At 40.1% G+C, this 18,400-nt stretch overlaps 1 protein-coding gene across 5 annotated transcripts in view; it reads right to left on the reverse strand.

Annotated features, from left to right (window-relative positions):
• Positions 1-18,400, reverse strand: part of PDE1C (phosphodiesterase 1C) — a 539,682-nt gene that overhangs the window by 4,745 nt on the left and 516,537 nt on the right. For 3 of the 5 annotated variants that reach the window (XM_070369502.1, XM_070369505.1, XM_070369506.1), the window contains 2 exons: positions 17,528-17,596; positions 7,558-9,638 (listed from right to left, as the gene is read on the reverse strand). In XM_070369502.1, coding sequence (XP_070225603.1) covers positions 9,625-9,638; positions 17,528-17,596 — 83 coding nt within the window. In that variant the 3' untranslated portion in view covers positions 7,558-9,624. Of the gene's footprint in view, positions 1-7,557; positions 9,639-17,527; positions 17,597-18,400 lie in introns of those variants that run through there. The other 2 variants (XM_005889124.3, XM_070369504.1) reach the window with 2 other exon arrangements.

Here is an 18,400-nt window from a genome sequence, read left to right on the forward strand (position 1 = left end):
ATCGGCTCCCCACAGAGACTGTGGAAATACTCATGCCTGCTGTCACCCCCACTCAAAATGTGGGAAAAAAGAAGAATTCATAAGTGCTGTTTGTACACACTGATTGCCTTCCCCCTCTACAGGGGAATGTGATTTGATGACAGGGCAAAACAGCAGCGCCTGGGATGAGCACACCATTTTGATTCTAATGAAGGCCTTTCTTCTGGGGTGATGCTGTGGCCACTTAAGGACTCGTCATCTTTTGGCTATTCCTGAGCTATTTCTGGAAGTGGGGGTTGGTCCTTTCCCTTTCAATGACTGGATGCCTCCCACAGTTGAACCCAAGCAGTAGTGTTACAATCTTCCTCCACTCACCCACCCCAAAACTCTCCCCACTCAGGCAGAGAACCAAATTGGGAACAGAACCCCCTTCCCTTCATGTGCTTGATTATCAGCAATTTGGACCTTTTCCCTCTTGGGGACACAAAGTCTGCTGTTGTCTCCTAGAGCAATTTTCTTGGAGAAAATTACCTCATTAGCTAATGCAGATTTGACAAAGGCAAATATCTGCAGTGAACTTGGGAAAGTCATTCTCTATATTACTGAATACTTTCAAGTGTGCTTGGGAAAAGAAAGGTTCCAGACAAAAACTGATACATCATCCTTTATTTGACAATTACACACAATGTTTGTTTTTCATAGAAGTGATGCTCTTTTAGGAGTTTTAGTCCTCATTTGTTTAAATCTTATTTTTTCATAAACGCAAAGGTGTTTTCATTCTCATTCATTCTTTTTCATTCCTCCCAAAGTGTCTATGACTTTCACCCTTTCCCCTCCCAGCATCAACCTTTTATTCTCTCTGTCTCTAAGACCATTTTGCTCAGTAGCTACCTCCCCCCACTGCCCCCCTTAGGAAACTAACGCAGAGAATTCTTCAGAGAATAGATAGAGATTTATTCATATATTGAATTAATATAGCTGTTGGTTGGATTCAGATGTTGAAATATGAACGAAGTTTTTTGAATTGCTTGTCTGTACTGATTCTCCAAGTACCCTTCAATCAAGTTGTAAATGTGGTCAGCGTTGCTGGGGGAGCAAGGGGTTCCTCAGTCAAAGGAACTGGGTTAAACTAGTATGTTCATGGCAGGACTTCTCCGAGACCTAACTGAAGGTGACGTGGGTTGTGAATCCCTAAGAACACCCAATGGCATGTGGTTTTCTCGATTTCATTAGGCTAAGGAGCCCCCTTTATCAGGAGCATGCCACTCTTTCACAAAGACTGGGTTGTTAATTCATCATTCCTGTTGCTATCATTTCATGTATTCTATTAATTCAGTATGCCCTGTTGTCTGCACAGAGAGCAGGCAGAAAGAATGGTGGCTAGTACTCATCTAATCTAGGTGCAGCCTAATTTCTGTGGTTAAATCAAAATCTGTATTAGAGCTCAACTCTGTGTTTTTGGTCCCGTACAACTGCAGTGTCATCTTTTGGAACCACTGCATTGGTAGCAGCAGCAACTTTGAGAATTTCTGAAACTTTGCTGCAGAGCACTGCCTCCAAAGACAGCAACTTGGTTCATTTTTAGCTTCTGAAAAATTCTAATATTGGTATCTTTTAAAAAAAAGAAAACAGAAGTGTTGAGCATGTGTTTTCTTCTCTTTCAAAGATAATGCCATTACATGATCTTAAAAAAACCTGGACACATTTTGTAATTTCATTTATACACACCACATACACTAAAACTAACAAAGTACAAAATAATCTTTTATTGCCTCTTAAATGCTATTTTACATGGAGAACAAAATCCCATTGCCACACATTCCTTTTCTGAAATCCATGTCTATTGGTATCTATCTGAAATTTGATGCAAAGTCCTTATAAAAATGCACAAAAATCATCCATGAGTTTTGAATTGCCAGGGATTGACATGTTAAAATTCATTCTATGGAGGATGGAATGATGTAAGAACTGAGTCTGTGATTTTTATTTCAGGATCTCTGATGATAAAATTATATATCTGACATACATCATATACTAGGCATGATGCAAAGAATTTAATATGAACCAGCCTTTAATCTTCACTACAGTCCAGAGGGAGGCACTATTATCACCTCCTTTTTGAGTGAGGAAACTGAGGTGTAAAGAGCTTAAGAAAAAGTTTACACACGCATGTTAGAAGTCTTGATTCTGGGTTCACAGCCAAGTGGTCTGAACTCAGACCTCCAATATTTAAAATAACCTGAGACCTAAATTCAGGGTGAGTTTTAGTGACTACCGTAATAAATTAAAACATATCCGAGTATGTATCTGTGATACATAGGATTCCTGAGCACCCTTATTAGTAACCATAATCATATTTCCCCCAAAGCAAAAGCAAATCACACCCCATTAATACAATTTGTGTGGTAACGGCTCAGGAAGGAATTGCATAAAGATCATGGCTAAAAATCTCTTAAATAATAGTTGCTTTTGTCTCTTCCCTCAGCTATGCAGGGTTGGGAGGCTAACAGCTATTCCAGAAGTCTGAGCATGGGAGACAAGCTTTCAAGTTAGGGGAGCCCCACAGTCTTGAATGAAAATTTTAACTTGGTGGTTCTCACCCCTCAACTGCATACGACAACCACCTGGGGAGCTTTTAAAAATCTTGAGTATATATGGAAGCAACCTAAATGTACCTCAACAGAGGAATGGATAAAGAATATGTGGTACATATATACAATGGAATATTACTTAGCCATAAAAAGAAATGAAACTGGGTCATTTGTGGAGACGTGGATGGACCTAGAGAGTGGCATGCAGAGTAGAGTAAGTCAGAAAGAGAAAAACAAACATCACATATTAACACATATATGTGGAATCTAGAAAAATGGTATAGATAACCTTATTTGCAAAACAGAAACAGAGATACAGATGTAGAGATAAATGTATGTGTATCAAAGGGAAAGAAGGGAAGGGAGGAATTGGGAGATTGGGATTGATACATATATACAATTGATTTGTTGTTGTTTAGTCACTCAGTTGTGTCTGACTCTTTTGCAACCCCCATGGACTATAGGCCACCAGGGCCCTCTTTCCATGATAAGAATACTGGAGTGGGTTGCCATTTCTTCCTCCAAGGAGGCTACCTGACCCAAGGATTGAATCCATGTCTCCTGCATAGACTGGCAGATTCTTTACTGCTGAGCCAACAGGGAGACCAAGGTCCATCTAGTCAAAGCTATGGTTTTTCCAGTAGTCATATATGGATGTGAGAGTTGGACTATAAAGAAAGCTGAGTGCCAAAGAACTGATGTTTTTGAACTGCGGTGCTGGAGAAGACTCTTGAGAGTCCCTTAGACTGCAAGGAAATCAAATCAGTTAATCCTAAAGGAAATCAGTCTTGAGTGTTCCTTGAAAGGACTGATGCTGAAGCTGAAACTCCAGTACTTTGGCCACGTGATGCGAAGAACTAACTCATTGGAAAAGACCCCTATGCTGGGAAAGATTGAAGGCGGGAGGAAAAGGGGCCAACAGAGGATGAGATGGTTGGATGGCATCACCAACCTGATGGATATGAGTTTGAGCAAGTTCCAGGAGTTGGTGATAGACAAGGAAGCCTGGTGTGCTGCAGTCCACGGGGTCGTAAAGAGTCAGACATGACTGAGCGACTGAACTGAACTGAATGAGAACATACTGTATAGCACCGGGCACTCTACTTAACACACTGTGGTGACCTGAATGGGAAGGAAATCCAAAAGGGAGGGGATACATGTATGGGTATGGCTGATTCATTTTGCTGTACAGTAGACTAGTGCAACATTGTAAAGAAACTATACTCTGATAAAAATTAATTTGAAAAAGTCCTGGGTACCCCAGACCCACAAAAGCAGAATCTACTGGGGCTGGGTGTTAGGCTGAGGCCTCAGGAGTTAGCTCTTCAGAAAATTTCATGGTGCAGGAGTTTGCAAACTGTTTTAGTCTCACCAATCTTCCCCTCCCGCATCTTCACAAAGCAAACAACACCAACAATATTTTGGACATTGCAAGTGTTCTGTAAACCGTAAACAGCTGGCTAGGGCTCTTGCTATAGTCTGATCACAACAAACTGCCTGTTTGGGAAGGAATCCTTTTTGCAGCATTTAAAGCTACTTGTGTGAAATTACACAAATTTTATTAGAGCACAAGACTTATGATACATTCTGAAGAAAACAATGGTACAACAGAAATGGCAGCAATCAATGATGAAACAGATACACATGCATACTTTCCTGGTTCTTTTGACTCAAGTTTCTTCACAATAACTTTGCACAAATATTGTATTAGTGGTTTATCTCCAGGATATATGTTCTTAGATACCTAAAGAGTGAGCAGTAATTGTCACAACTGCCATAAAATTTGCATTTCTAAGTATAAAGTATTTGGTGAACACTGAGATACAGGGGATACCTAAAAGCCTTGCCATGTATTCTACACTGGTAAGGTTCTCTCTAGTATGGATGATCTGATGGATTGTGAGATGTGATCCCAATTGTGATCAAAATTGTGCTTTTTTTTTTTTCTCTCCTACTGGCATAGGTTTTTCTTCCTGTTGGCTCTATCATGAAGAAAAAGCTCTGAGAAATGAAAAAATAAAAAGGTTCTTTTTGTTGGGAAAAACAACTTTGATGTTATCACTTGAGAACTGTGAGGAAGTCCACATGTAGAAGAGCCAACATTCAGAGTCAGCAATCTTTTCTAAACACATTGAAAACTTGGAAAAGCAAAGAGTAAGACCAAAGAGTATGTTCCTGGGGTCTGACTAAGGGATGAGAGTAACAGTGGGAGATTTGATGTAGAGAGACCTGGTTTTAAAGCCTCCTTTATCTCCCCCAGCTATTTGATTTGGGGCAAACACTTCCCCTCTGGAAGCCTCCCTTTTTCCCTATGAATAACAACATTATACACTGAACAGGGCTCCTTGGAAGGACTCAGCAAGATGTGGCATGTGAAGGATTATCACAGTGTCTGGCACAAAAGAAGGCCTTCAGTGAAGGGCAACTTTTATCATTATTATTATTATCATAGTGACAGTGACTGAATCTGAGGGAACTGCTGGTGGGTAAGGGGAGACTAAACCCAGAGCGAACGGAGCTCCTAAAGGACTCTGGGCCGGGCACTGCCATCCGTGATCTCAGGCTGGTGGAAAGGGGCTGCTCACTCCTCCTGTCCTTCCCAGAGAATCAGCCTGATATCAGTCCTGGCTCCAGATTTGTCTTCCCTCTGGACTCTTTCTAGCTTCCTTTCAGGACATCTTGTCAGAGCATCTACATTCCAAACCTGACTCATGCCAGATTCTGATCGAGGCAACCACACTGGCTTGCCTGGTATGAATTAACTGCATTCTGAAGATGAGCTCGTGGGAACACATACAATTAGCCAAAAGCCTCCTCTCACTGCTAACATCAGCTCCATGGAGCGCAGAATCAAGATGGGTTCATCCCAATTCCAGAGGCAGAAACACATCTTTTAAAACTAGTGGTGTGGCTGAATTGGTTTCCATAGCTGGTCTTTTCCTTAAAGGGAAGGTGGAAGATGTTCATTTGTTTCACCAGAGCAGGAGATTTGGTCCTCGTTCAATACTTAGGCTTCCCAGCAGACAGTTTTGAAAATGAACGTTCACTTTTTGTGAAGCTGGGGCTTTGCTGTTTAAGGAGCCCGGTAGCATGGCCTGTCTTCTGCACCTTTCAGTGTCCTTACATCCCTTCTCGCATTTGTGGTCACCCTCCCCCATCCTTGGAAGGAGGGTCAGATTCCGTTCTGTCTCTGCCCCCATATGACTGGGATGTATAATTTCAGTTTTCCATTATAAAAATACAGAGACAGTAACCCTCACTGCAGAGGCCAGGGTGAGAATGACAAGAAACCAACACGTGAGAGACAGCCAACACAGCACAGACGCAGAGTAGGTGCTCACCCAGCATCAGCTTCCATCCTTTTCCTCAGAGGAAGATCCTACGTTTCAGGAATTATCTGGAAGGTTTGCACTTGTCAGGAAAACTCAGTAACAGCATACTCCCCTGGTTAGAGTAATTCCTTTGTCTCCTCAAGACATGAAAGCAGTAATATGAAGGCCAGGCTCATGGATGTCCTTTCTTTTTGTAGAAATACACTCTTAGAACATGAACCCAACCGGAAAATTACTCTTAAACCATGCACATTAGATGTAGTGTTGTCTAAGGTGAGGGTCTATTCCTAAACTCTTCAAAGTGTAGTTTATATTAAAATTAGAATAATTAAACCCTACATCTATGTCAGAAAAGACTCTGGCTCTCCAAGGACTTTTCCTCAAGAAAATGAGAATACTAACTACTATTTCTATATCTGAAACTCACAAAGCCAGGAGCACAGGAGATAGGAAGCCTGCTGTCGGAGAAGCTAGTCAGAAAAAGCCCAGTTGACACTGCCTGAACCAAACAACCGAACCTGCATTTTTAGATCCCCTGAGAAACACGTGAAATACACAGAGGAAAGATAAACCATCTAGTTGTGTTGCCCTTCATCCAACCTGAAGCTGTTTGCTTCCTCCCACAGTTCTCAACCCTGGATGCCCATCAGATCACCTGGAGAGCTTCAGATTAACCGATTCCTAAGCCCAGCCGCCAAGAGTCTCAGAAGTAATCTGCTGTGCTAAGGTGAAGCCCATGCATCAGTATGTTTGTGATACCCAGTGATTCTAACTCATAGCCAGATTGAGAAACACTTGTCTCAGGGACTTTTATTTTGAGAATAAGTCAGCTTGTACCTAAGTTTTGAGGGCTGCTTGGGGTGGCTAACGGGGGCTTCCCTGATAGCTCAATTGGTAAAGAATCCGCCTGCAATATGGGAGACCTGGGTTAGATTCCTGGGTTGGGAAGATCCCCTGGAGAAGGGAAAGGCTACCCACTCCAGGAATTCTGGCCTGGAGAATTCCATGGACTGTATAGTTCATGGGGTCGCAAAGAGTCGGACACAACTGAGTGACTTTCCCTTTGGCAGTTAACGGGGTCTGGTCATCACATATAAGAGTGGCCAACCCTTGCCCATATGCAGGTCACAAGAATCGAACCCATGAAGATCTACTTTGGGGAGAGGTAATGCAGTATTTGTGAGAGAGGCATGGATTTGGGGTGTCACAGAACTGGGCTAAGCTATTACCAGCTGTGAGATCCTAAGGAGATAATCTGTTTTGGGATTCAGGATTTTTGTTTTCTAGAAAATGGGGGAAATGGTAACTTCTTGGCATGGTTGCAGGGAGACTTTAAAGCAGCTATAACTTAGATAATGTATGTAGGGTACCTTGCAACCTCACAGAGTGCCAGTATGTCCTAGGTGCTTGGTATGTGGCTACCATTATTACATAGCACAGGAGATGAAAGGTCACCATTGGGAGCCTTTAAGTGGTGGCTTCCCCGGTGGATTTCTTATTACAGTATAGAAAAGTCATGTAATTCCCTGCACAAATGGATTTTACTACTTGAAAAACCTCAGCACACAATGAAGAGATTAACTTAATAAATTTATTTGTGAACATTTGGCAGAGAATACACCACTGTGATTCACAAAAGGCTAATTATCCAAAATGGGCATTTGTGGAAAAAAAAATATATATATATATATATATTTTTTTTTTTTCCCATTCAGCTACCTGAGGGAAACACTTTGCTGAAACCTAGTGCCATTTTAAGCAAAGCAGAAACATCCAGCCCATGTTCTAAACTATTTATACGATGTACAAATAAAGAGGTTCATTCAATTGTTTTGGGCAATGCCCAACCATAAGTGTAGAATCCTGGAGCTCCCAGATTCGAAGTGTGGCCTAGATACTCAACCAGGATGGAAGAAGCTTCAGTCTGGAACACTAATCTTGGAATTAGGAAAATGACAGCAAATGACTCTTGAGTCTTAAGACTCTGCATTTATTTTGCTAAGCCATGATAATTCTGAGTCACGTTCACTGGAAGTCATTCTTGGACCACTGTCTCCCTGGTCTTTGGGATTCCTCTTCCTTATGCTTCATTCCATAGATCACTGATCCTCGCTTAAATTTCATGAAGATGAGATAGGGTGTTATACACATTTGCATCCCCAGAACATAACCCCAGTACTGCTAACAGTTGGTGCTGAAAAATATTTAATGATTGAAGAAACTATTTGGCATCACACTCACTAACCTTCATAAAGCTCCCATTTACTACAGAAGTGGTGAATCACTTAAAACACACACCCACTGGCAAAGCTGAGTAAAATCTAGACAGCCTAATATTTATCCTTTGCATCAGCAATGCCTTGATACCTAGATTTGCTGCCCACGTTTGCTCAAAGAAGAATGTCAGCAAGTTCCTTTCCTTTGAAAGTTCAAGTTTGGATCTGAGCGCTTTTGCTTTACACCAATGCTACAATCTCAGTGCATTTCTACAGGTCTTCCCATAGTCTGGAGAGCCCGAGGCACAATTTTCAAGCCCCTCTGACAGCTAGGTGAAAGAGGGGAAGCAATCAGGAAAGGCTGGAAAATAAGATCTTTCCTTATTCCAACAATTGCTAGCTATTAAATGCCCTGCAACTTCATGATTTAATGATTAATGGTTTAATTTAATAAAAATAATATTTAAATTAATAAAAAAGAATAAGAAAGTCCTCCTTCAAGGAGATGATCATTTTTAATTGAGTTCTTTGTTTTCATTTTATTTGCCCTGGAGAGCACGAAGCACTTGAGGCATGCTCTTTCAAAGGAAAGAAATATTTAGGAAGTTAAATATTTCTAAGTTTTTTGCTTGATTTTTTTTTTTTTCATTAGCTTGTGTATTTTTCTACGTGTGCATCTGAAGATGGGGAGTATAAGGCTAAATCTCTGTCCTTTGCTCACACCAACAATGACCTCTGTCAGAAGAAGCCTGACATTTCTTTAGGGTTCTAGAGCTCTGAAATGCTAAATCACCACATAACAAATATGCTTTGCTCTACTCCATAGTAAGAATGGCAACTGGTTTCCCTTAAATGGAGCTCAAGGTAAAAGGCAATTGCAAAGAGACCACTTGGGGGAATCTTCACTTAAAGTTAAGACAATGCAGAGGGATTTCATAGACAGAGCACTCGGTGGGCTACTGTCCATGGGGCTGCAAAGATTCAGACATGACTGAGTGACTAACATTTTCATTTTTCAGGGCCCCTTCACACCCCAAAATTGTGCTTGAAATGGGTACATACATAACTGATCTAATCCCAGGCAGAATATAGGTATGAAAGAAAGACCATTCCAATGTGGACTGACATCAGCTTTTACCCCTGAAAGTGAAACTCTGCTAACTTTGGGCAAGCTGTTTATCTGAGTATGCCTCAGTTTACTAATTTGTGAAATGGACATAATAGTATCTTCCTTAGAGGTTGTTGTGAGGATTAAATGGGATAATATGTGTGAGGAACCTACCACTGTCCCTGATATTTGATAGATGTGCAATACGTATCAAAGTATTTATTGTTAAAAACCTGTATTAAGTAAGATAAGAAATTACCATTTTTGAAGTTCATCACTCAATAACTTACAATACACATAATAGTTTGTTTTTTTAAAAAACCACATAAGCTTCCTAAAATGTCTTCAGACCTCAAGGCTGGTCAGTTCTCTTCTGAAGAATCCTCTGGCTGGACATTTTATCCGTAGTCCCCTAGAACAGGACACATAACAATGTCATTGCAAGCCAGTTGGCATCTCAACACACAAACTCTTTCTACATCAGGCAACAGAGATTAGAAGCAGAGCCGCATCTATTGTCAACACTACCGTGCAAGCCAGCAGCTGCATACACAGGAGCAATCGGCTATCTGCATCCCTGGATGATTATGGTACTGTACCTGTCCATCTAAGGATCACTTCAGGAAAGTGATGTGACCGAGGCTCCCGGGGGCATCTGCTTAGAAGCCAATGACTAGACTCCATCCTTAGCAGTCATGACTGGAAGTGAAGCTCTGGGCCACTCCTCCAGTGAGAGCCAACATTTGCTCAGCTCTCCATCACTTATGGCCCACCCATGGGGCTTGACGGGGTTCATAAACCTCATGGGGTACAGTTGAAGTTGGCACTAGAAAAACTTGGCTACAGGTGCTATTCCTTTACCAAAGAAGAGTCATTTTGCTATAGATGTGCAAGGAATCCAGGTGATGTCCCCAGAGCAGTTTCCTGGTGCTGGCATTTCAGGAGGAAGCTTTCTTAATTTCAGCAACCACACAAGCAGTTCTTTAATGAAGTGGCACCTGGTGGCTTCAGGATTGAAGCACGTGACCGACAAAACTGTCTTGGAAGACAGTCACAGATTTTTCACTTAAGAAATTCTTTAATATACACTATTTGAGCATATAGAAAAGTAGGATTAATAATAAAATGAACACTTATGTACTCTCTAAATACAGTTTAATAAAATCTTAACATCTTGCATGCTGCTGCTAAGTCGTTTCAGTCGTGTCCAACTCTATGCGACCCCATAGACGGCAGCCCACCAGGCTCCCCTGTCCCTGGGATTCTCCAGGCAAGAATACTGGAGTGGGTTGCCATTTCCTTCTCCAATGCATGAAAGTGAAAAGTGAAAGTGAAGTCGCTCAGTCATGCCCGACTCTTAGCGACCCCATGGACTGCAGCCTACCAAGCTCCTCCGCCCATGGGATTTTCCAGGTGAGAGTACTGGAGTGGGGTGCCATTGCCTTCTCCGAACATCTTGAATATTTGTTCAAATATTTGTTTAAAGAGATTAAATAAAAAGGTGGAGTTAAATAACTAATATACCCTTCCATGGGGGCTTCCTTGGTGGCTCAGATGGTAAGGAGTCCACCTACAATGCAGAAGATCCGGGTTCGATCCCTGGGTCAGGAAGATCCCCTGGAGAAGGGAATGGTAACCTATTCCTGTATTCTTGCCTGGATAATTCAATGGACAGAGGAGCCTGGCAGGCTACAGTCCTTTGGGACAGGATTGAGCAACTAACACTTTCACATACCCTTCCATGATGTTTCTCTCCCGTTTCTCAGAAAACTTATCCAGAATTTGATTTTTATTATTCCAGTGCCTATAGTCATTTAGTGATTGCATTTATATGCATCCACAAAATATCTAATTTTTTTGCTAGTTTTAAAAGATAATGTAAATTGTATTAGATGGTATAAATCTTATTGGAACTTCTTTTTCTTGCCCATCATTATGTTGAGCCTTGTCTGTCATAGCAAAAAATGGAAAACCACCATCAAAAGAAAAATGGTTAAATATTCTGTGGCATATTTGTAAAACAGAATGTTGCACAGATGTTAAAATGGACGTTTTTCAAAGAACTAGCCTTACATTTCGCATGGAATTTCTTTTGCCACACATCAGCAAACTTTCTTGGAGTTTTTCTTTAAAATATGCCTCTTAAAGCAGGATAGGGCTTGATTTTGTTTTCTGTATTTTAGTATCAGAGTTTAAGCCATTTGAAATTATTATTAGTGATATTTTAAATTAATTTTTACTGGAGTATAGTTGTTTTACAATGTTGTGTTAGTTTCTGCTGTGCAGAAAAATGAATCTGTCATATATATACGCATATCCACTCCTTTTTGGATTTCCTATCCATTTAGGTCACCACAGAGAATTGAGTAGAGTTCCCTGTGCTATACAGCAGGTTCTCACTAGTTATGGATTTTATACATGGTAGTGTATATATGTCCCAATCTCCTAATTCATCCCACCCCTCCTCCCCCCTTGGTATCCATACATTTTTTTCTCTACTTCTGCTTTGCAAATAAGTTCACTCATATTGTTTTTCTAGATTTTACATATAAGTGATATTAAACGGTATCTGTTTTTCTCTTTCTGATTTACTTCACTCCGTACTACAATCTCTAGGTCCATCCATGTCTCTGCAAATGGCACAGTTTCATTCCTTTTTGTAACTAATATTCCAATATATATATGTACCACATCTTCTTTATCCATTCCTCTGTTAATGGACAATTACTGATATTTTTGGACTTGATTCCACTATCTAATTTTGTTTTGGTTTTGGACTTGATTCTACTATCTAGTTTTAAAATCATTCTTTATTCCTTGCTTCTTTTATTTTCTCTTCTGCCTTCTATTGGAGAAGGCAATGGCACCCCACTCCAGCACTCTTGCCTGGAGAATCCCATGGACGGAGGAGCCTGGTGGGCTACAGTCCATGGGGTCGTATTAAGTAGATACATTTTCTATGTTCCCTTTCTTTGGTGTTTATTTGCTGATTTAGATGCTGTAAGTTATACTTCTATTATTTTATTGATGATCCTTTGTGGATCATCAAAAAAGTTATACAATTACATGCTCTGTCCAAGGACAGATTAGATCTTAGCATTCTGTAACTCCCTCTTAAGTAACTCCTCTATCTTCTACCACTTCTGTTCCCTATTTTAACACCAAAAATGGACATTATGTTTATGGTGACTAGTTACATATACAACTTGCTTTATTTACTTGTATGTTCACCATTAATTCCTGTCTCTTACACTTTGCTTTTGGATTTACTTTTCTTCTTGAAGAATATCTCTTAATACTTCTTTAATGAGGTCTGTGAGTGGTAAATTATGCCATTGTATACCTAAAATGTTTTTACATTGCCTTCATTCATAACTAATAATTTAGTTATTATATAATGCTTGATTTCCCCTAAGCATATGAAAGATATATCTTCATTGTCTTCTGGCATCTACTGTTGCTGTCAGCTGGTTGCAATTTTATTATAGGTAACCTGCTTACAGCTCCCCTGAACATAACCAGCTTCTCACAGCATTTAAGATTTTCTCACACTTGACATAATTTGGAACAATCTCACACAATGCATTTAGGTATGGATTTGGTTTTACCTATGTATGGCAAGTGAGGTGCATTTCTTGTCTAAGAATTTGAGCCTTTAGAGCTGTTTACCCATATTCGATGCTCTTTCATTTTTAAAACTGAGATAAAATTCACATACCATATAATTCATCATTTTAAGTATACAGTTCAGTGCTTTTTATTATGTTCACAAGGTTTTGCAATCATCACCAATACTTAATTATAAAACATTTTGCTGCTGCTGCTGCTAAGTCGCTTCAGTCATGTTCGACTCTGTGCAACCCCATAGACAGCAGCCTACCAGGCTCCTCCGTCCCTGGGATTCTCCAGGCAAGAACACTGGAGTGGGTTTTTTATTCACCAATTAAAAAATCCCATGCCCATGAGAATTCACTCTCCATTATTCTCTCTGCCAGCCTCTAGCAACCACTGGACTTCCCTGGTAGCTCAGACGGTAAAGAATCAGCCTGCAAAGAGGGAGACCTGAGTTCAGTCCCTGGGTTGGGAAGATCCCCTGGAGAAGGGAACAGCTACCCACTCCAGTATTCTTGCCTGGAGAGTTCCATAGACAGAGGAGCCTGGTGGGCTACAGTCCATACGGTTGCAAAGAGTTGGACATGACTGAGCGACTAACACACACACAGCAACCACTAGTCTATGTTCTGTCTCTATCGATTTGTCTATTCTTCCCATGTCACATAAATGGAATCTTACAGTATGTGGCCATTTGTGTCTTCTTTGTATTTCAAAAAAATGGAATCGTACCTTTCACTTAGCAAGTTGTTTTCAAGGTTCATCCAAGATGTAAAATGTATCAACACTTTCTTCCTTTAGCATGTCAAATAATAATTTATTGTATGGATATACCACATTTTGTTAACATATTCATCAGTCAGTGGACATTTAAGTTGTCTCCACTCTTTGGCTATTATGAGTAACATTACTATGAATATTTGTGGACAAGTTTCTGTATGAACATATGTTTTCAGTTCTCTTAGGAACATACTTAGGAGAGAAACTGTTGGGTCTTATGGTTACTCTAAGACTAACATTTTAAGGAATTGTCACCCTAGTTCCCCAAATAGTTGAGTTGCACCATTTTGCATTCCTGGCAGCAATGTATGATGGTACTTTCTCCACGTCATTGTCAACAAGTGTTATTATCCAACTTTTAAACTCTTGCCCTTCTAGGGCAGGTGAAGTGGTATCTCATTGTGGTTTTGATTTGCATTTCTGTAGTGACTGATGATGTTGAGTATCTTTTCACATTCCATTTGTATATCTTGTTTGGAGAAATGTTTCTTCAACTCTTTTGCCCAGTTTTAATTATCCTGTTTATCTTTTTACTGTTGCATTGTAAGAATTCTTTACATATTCTGGATACTAAATCCTTATCAGATATATGGTTTACAAATATTTTCTTTCATTCAGTATATTTTCTTGATAATGTAATGTTTTTAATTTTTTTTCATCTTTTTTTTTCTAATTTTATTTTATTTTTAAACTTTACATAATTGTATTAGTTTTGCCAAATATCAAAATGAATCCACCACAGGTATACATGTGTTCCCCATCCCGAACCCTCCTCCCTCCTCCCTCCCCATACCATCCCTCTGGGCCGTCCCAGTGCACCAGCCCCAAGCATCCAGCATCGTGCATCGAACCTGGACTGGCAACTCGTTTCCTACATGATATTTTACATGTTTCATTGCCATTCTCCCAAATCTTCCCACCCTCTCCCTCTCCCACAGAGTCCATAAGACTGTTCTATACATCAGTGTCTCTTTTGCTGTCTCGTACACCGGGTTATTGTTACCATCTTTCTAAATTCCATATATATGCATTAGTATACTGTATTTATGTTTTTCCTTCTGGCTTACTTCACTCTGTATAATAGGCTCCAGTTTCATCCACTTCATTAGAACTGATTCAAATGTATTCTTTTTAATGGCTGAGTAATACTCCATTGTGTATATGTACCACAGCTTTCTTATCCATTCATCTGCTGATGGACATCTAGGTTGCTTCCATGTCTTGGCTATTATAAACAGTGCTGCGATGAACATTGGGGTACACGTGTCTCTTTCCCTTCTGGTTTCCTCAGTGTGTATGCCCAGCAGTGGGGTTGCTGGATCATAAGGCAGTTCTATATTATCAATTATTCTTTGATTGCTTACATTTTAAGAATCGTATCTAAGAAACCATTGCCTAACTCAAGTTTATAAAGATGTCTTCTTCTAAGAGTTTTATGGTTCAAGCTCTTTTTTAAAATTATGATTCCATCTCTACAATGTGTTTAGCATAAAGTCCTCAGGACTATGTTCCAACATTAATTCTCTTTCCAACTGTATTTTACCTTCAGTTTATTCTATTAACTGTGTTTATTTTTAAAAATGTGAATGCCTTCACGTTTATTTGCTTCTTTAAATCTCATATTTTAGATTGCTTCTTTTGCATATCTCTGTTCTTATTTGGTTTCAACACAATTTTACTTTATTGTTTTTAAAGATTTTTATTCCTCCACTTGGCTCTTTGAGTATCCTAAAACATGATATTTTAAGTTGCTTGACAGCCTGTACCAAGAGCTTGTAAAGATATATTTGCATTGTGGGAGGTAACACATGACATTGGTGAGACTGGAAGGAGAAACAGTGGGCTGATCATTGTTAAAAGTGAGGTAGAGGGTATCTGCTAAAGAAACCATGAACTCTGAGCCCAACACCCAAACTGGGACCACTTTAGATTGCCAAACTAAAGCCAAAGACAAGGTGCCTGAGCCTCTGACTCAGAGGTCTCAGAAACCCAGCAGGCCAGCAATAGGTCCCCATTCAACAGATGGGAACCAGGTCAGCTCTGCCTGTTTTCACAGGGGTCCAGGATGACATTAGAGATCCCACCTGATCCAGGAATATTACGATTTTACAAAGAAGAACAAACACCATCACCACACACTGAAGTTGTTGGGGTTAGAGCTGTTTGCCTCCTAATTACTATAATTCTAACAGCACAATAACCACAAAATAGGGACATGATGAAATGGACTTCCAGAGACTACAGAGCAGGGTCTATTCAATACTAATACTCAATACTAAAAAGCAGTCAGTATAGTCGTATAGCTGTACGTTAGTTTAGTTTATATCAATCCAAACACCAAGATGAGCCTTCTTTAGGGGACGGTTGCTTTCTATCTATTCATAAATTAAACTGGATAATGCTCACTCATACAACAGTGCACCCAGCCTCCTAAGCATTAATGAGCACACAATATATGCTTGTCGTCTGAGTGGGCACTGGGACATAAAGGAATAAGGCTGTCCTCACCCTTGAAAAAGCCACCGATTAATGGTTAAAGGACTAATAAGCAAATCATTATAAATCAGCACTAAGTCTACCTAGATGATTTGGAGAGACTGCAAAAAGAAATTAGCCAGGGAAGAAAAGCCTAAAGAGTGTTACAGGCAGAGTGACAAAGGCAAGAAAGTTCAAGGGCTACTCAGTGGACACTGAGTTTCAGTTGTTGGACGGGGTTGTGGACATGGCAGAGGTTGAAAAAGCAAACAGATATAGATTATACTTAATCTAAGCTGCCACCGATTGTAAAGTGAACTATTATTTCATGTACAACCAAGAAAAAGTGCTGCTAATTCAATTGTAACATGCCAAAGATTGCAAAAGATTCCTATTTCCGAGGAGCTAAAATGCAAGGTACTTTCCTTCTATGAATGGATGAAGTACAGCAATTCCCCAAAGAAGCAACATAAAAGATACATTAATATTAGAAAACAGTTTTTTAAAAGATGAAATAATGCAAACACAATATGGATATAATTTTTCTTATCAAATTAATGAAGTACTAATGTTAGTATTAGCAAGAGCACATTGAAAGGTCAAATACTGCTAAAAGTACAAAATAATACTACCTTTCTGGAAGTCATATTGACAATAATGGGTCAAGAACCTAAATACATACATACTCTTTGAGTCAGTAATTCTACATACAGGAATCTGCCCTAAATCCATACTTGCCGATTCAGAAGAAGATTTATATATCAGAATGTAAAGTTATTAATGATAAAAAAGCAAGTTATATAAATGCCAGATTATTGATGAATACAGTTGGTCCTTTTATCTACAGATGTGCAACCTGCAGATACAGAGGGTTAACTGTAGGTGACTTGAGCATCCATGGATCCTGACATCTGAGTGGGGTCCTGGACCCAATTACCCATGGATACAGTATACAAATAAATTATAGTATCATCATATGAAATGTTAGTCAACCACTTAAATATTTTAAAAATATTTAATAACCTGGGAGAAAGCTTATGATATAATGGTGAACTTTAAAAGGGAGGAAATAAAGCTGAGATTTGAACCCAGGTCTGTCTCTCTCACCAAAGGTTCACACTCCTCCCCTAGCACCATCTGCCTCTCAAAGAAACACTTGTACAGCATGTCCAGATGAACATTAAGGAAGATCACAATTCTGCTCTTTCCATCTGTGAGCAGGAGATTGTAGACCAACTATGAATATGATGTCCATTTTTGGAAGGGCATTACAATGAGGATGACAGAGACAAAGACCTCTGCTAACACAGGGTCAACTGGATACACAAGGGGCCAGATTGTCCCCTTATCAACTGCTAAACTCAACTCATGAAGAAACAGTTCTTTCTGCTGTCTGTGATTACCTAAGATTATGACACAATGCCGTTTACCCACCTGGCAAGGTAAGGCGACTCGTGGAGCTAGTGCTTGGGGCAGGTGAGCCCTGAGAATGCTTCTTTGTGCCTATAAAGAGGAAAAAGAGGATAAGAAAGAATAGGATTGTGGACAGACTTTTCAGACCAGTAAACGCTCATCTGTAACTTTATCAAATGATCTAAAAGTTTGGGTCTGAAAACAACATTTAGAAGAAGGTTGAGTGAGGTTATGGGAACAGGGCATATTCCATGATCCAGAAAAACCAGGAGCACAGCGTTTATCTTTGTGCTTCTGATGGATCTCATTCTCCAGATTGGTCTGTTAAGGACCAACACACCTCTGAGCAGGCATGCACTTTAGGATTATCAGGAGAGCATTCTAAACGTGCAGCTGCCTGAGCGCCACCCCCAGAGATTCTGTGTTCACTGTACTGAGCCGGAGCTCCAGCATCCAGATTTTTAAAGCCTAGCCCAGGTGATGCTAATGTGCATCCAGAGTGGAGAACTGTTGCTACGAAAAGGAAAGTTTTGGATTTAGAAGTAAGGAGTCAGGGGTTTGTCTCTGCTTTGTCCCTCTAGCCTTTACTCCCTATTGGATCTCCAGCAACAGACTTGACTTCTCTGAAGCCTCTTAAGAGCTGTGAAGATGAAGGCTTCATTTGCAAAATGAGGGAAATAACAACTAATCAAAGTGTCCTGGTGAGAAACAAAGGCTAGAGGTGTGTGTGAGTGCTCAGGAATTATGGGAGACCACGCAAATTGAGGTTAGTGGGATCTATGGGTCCCCACAGCTGGTGACAATGTCCCCATTGTGAAAGGGATTAACAGAGGTTCATGTTAACAGCTCAGTGGGCCTTAAGGGAATCAAAAGACAGAGCCCTGGGTGGGGAGC

Source organism: Bos mutus, chromosome 4, assembly GCF_027580195.1.
Source record: "Bos mutus isolate GX-2022 chromosome 4, NWIPB_WYAK_1.1, whole genome shotgun sequence".
NCBI lineage: Eukaryota > Metazoa > Chordata > Mammalia > Artiodactyla > Bovidae > Bos > Bos mutus.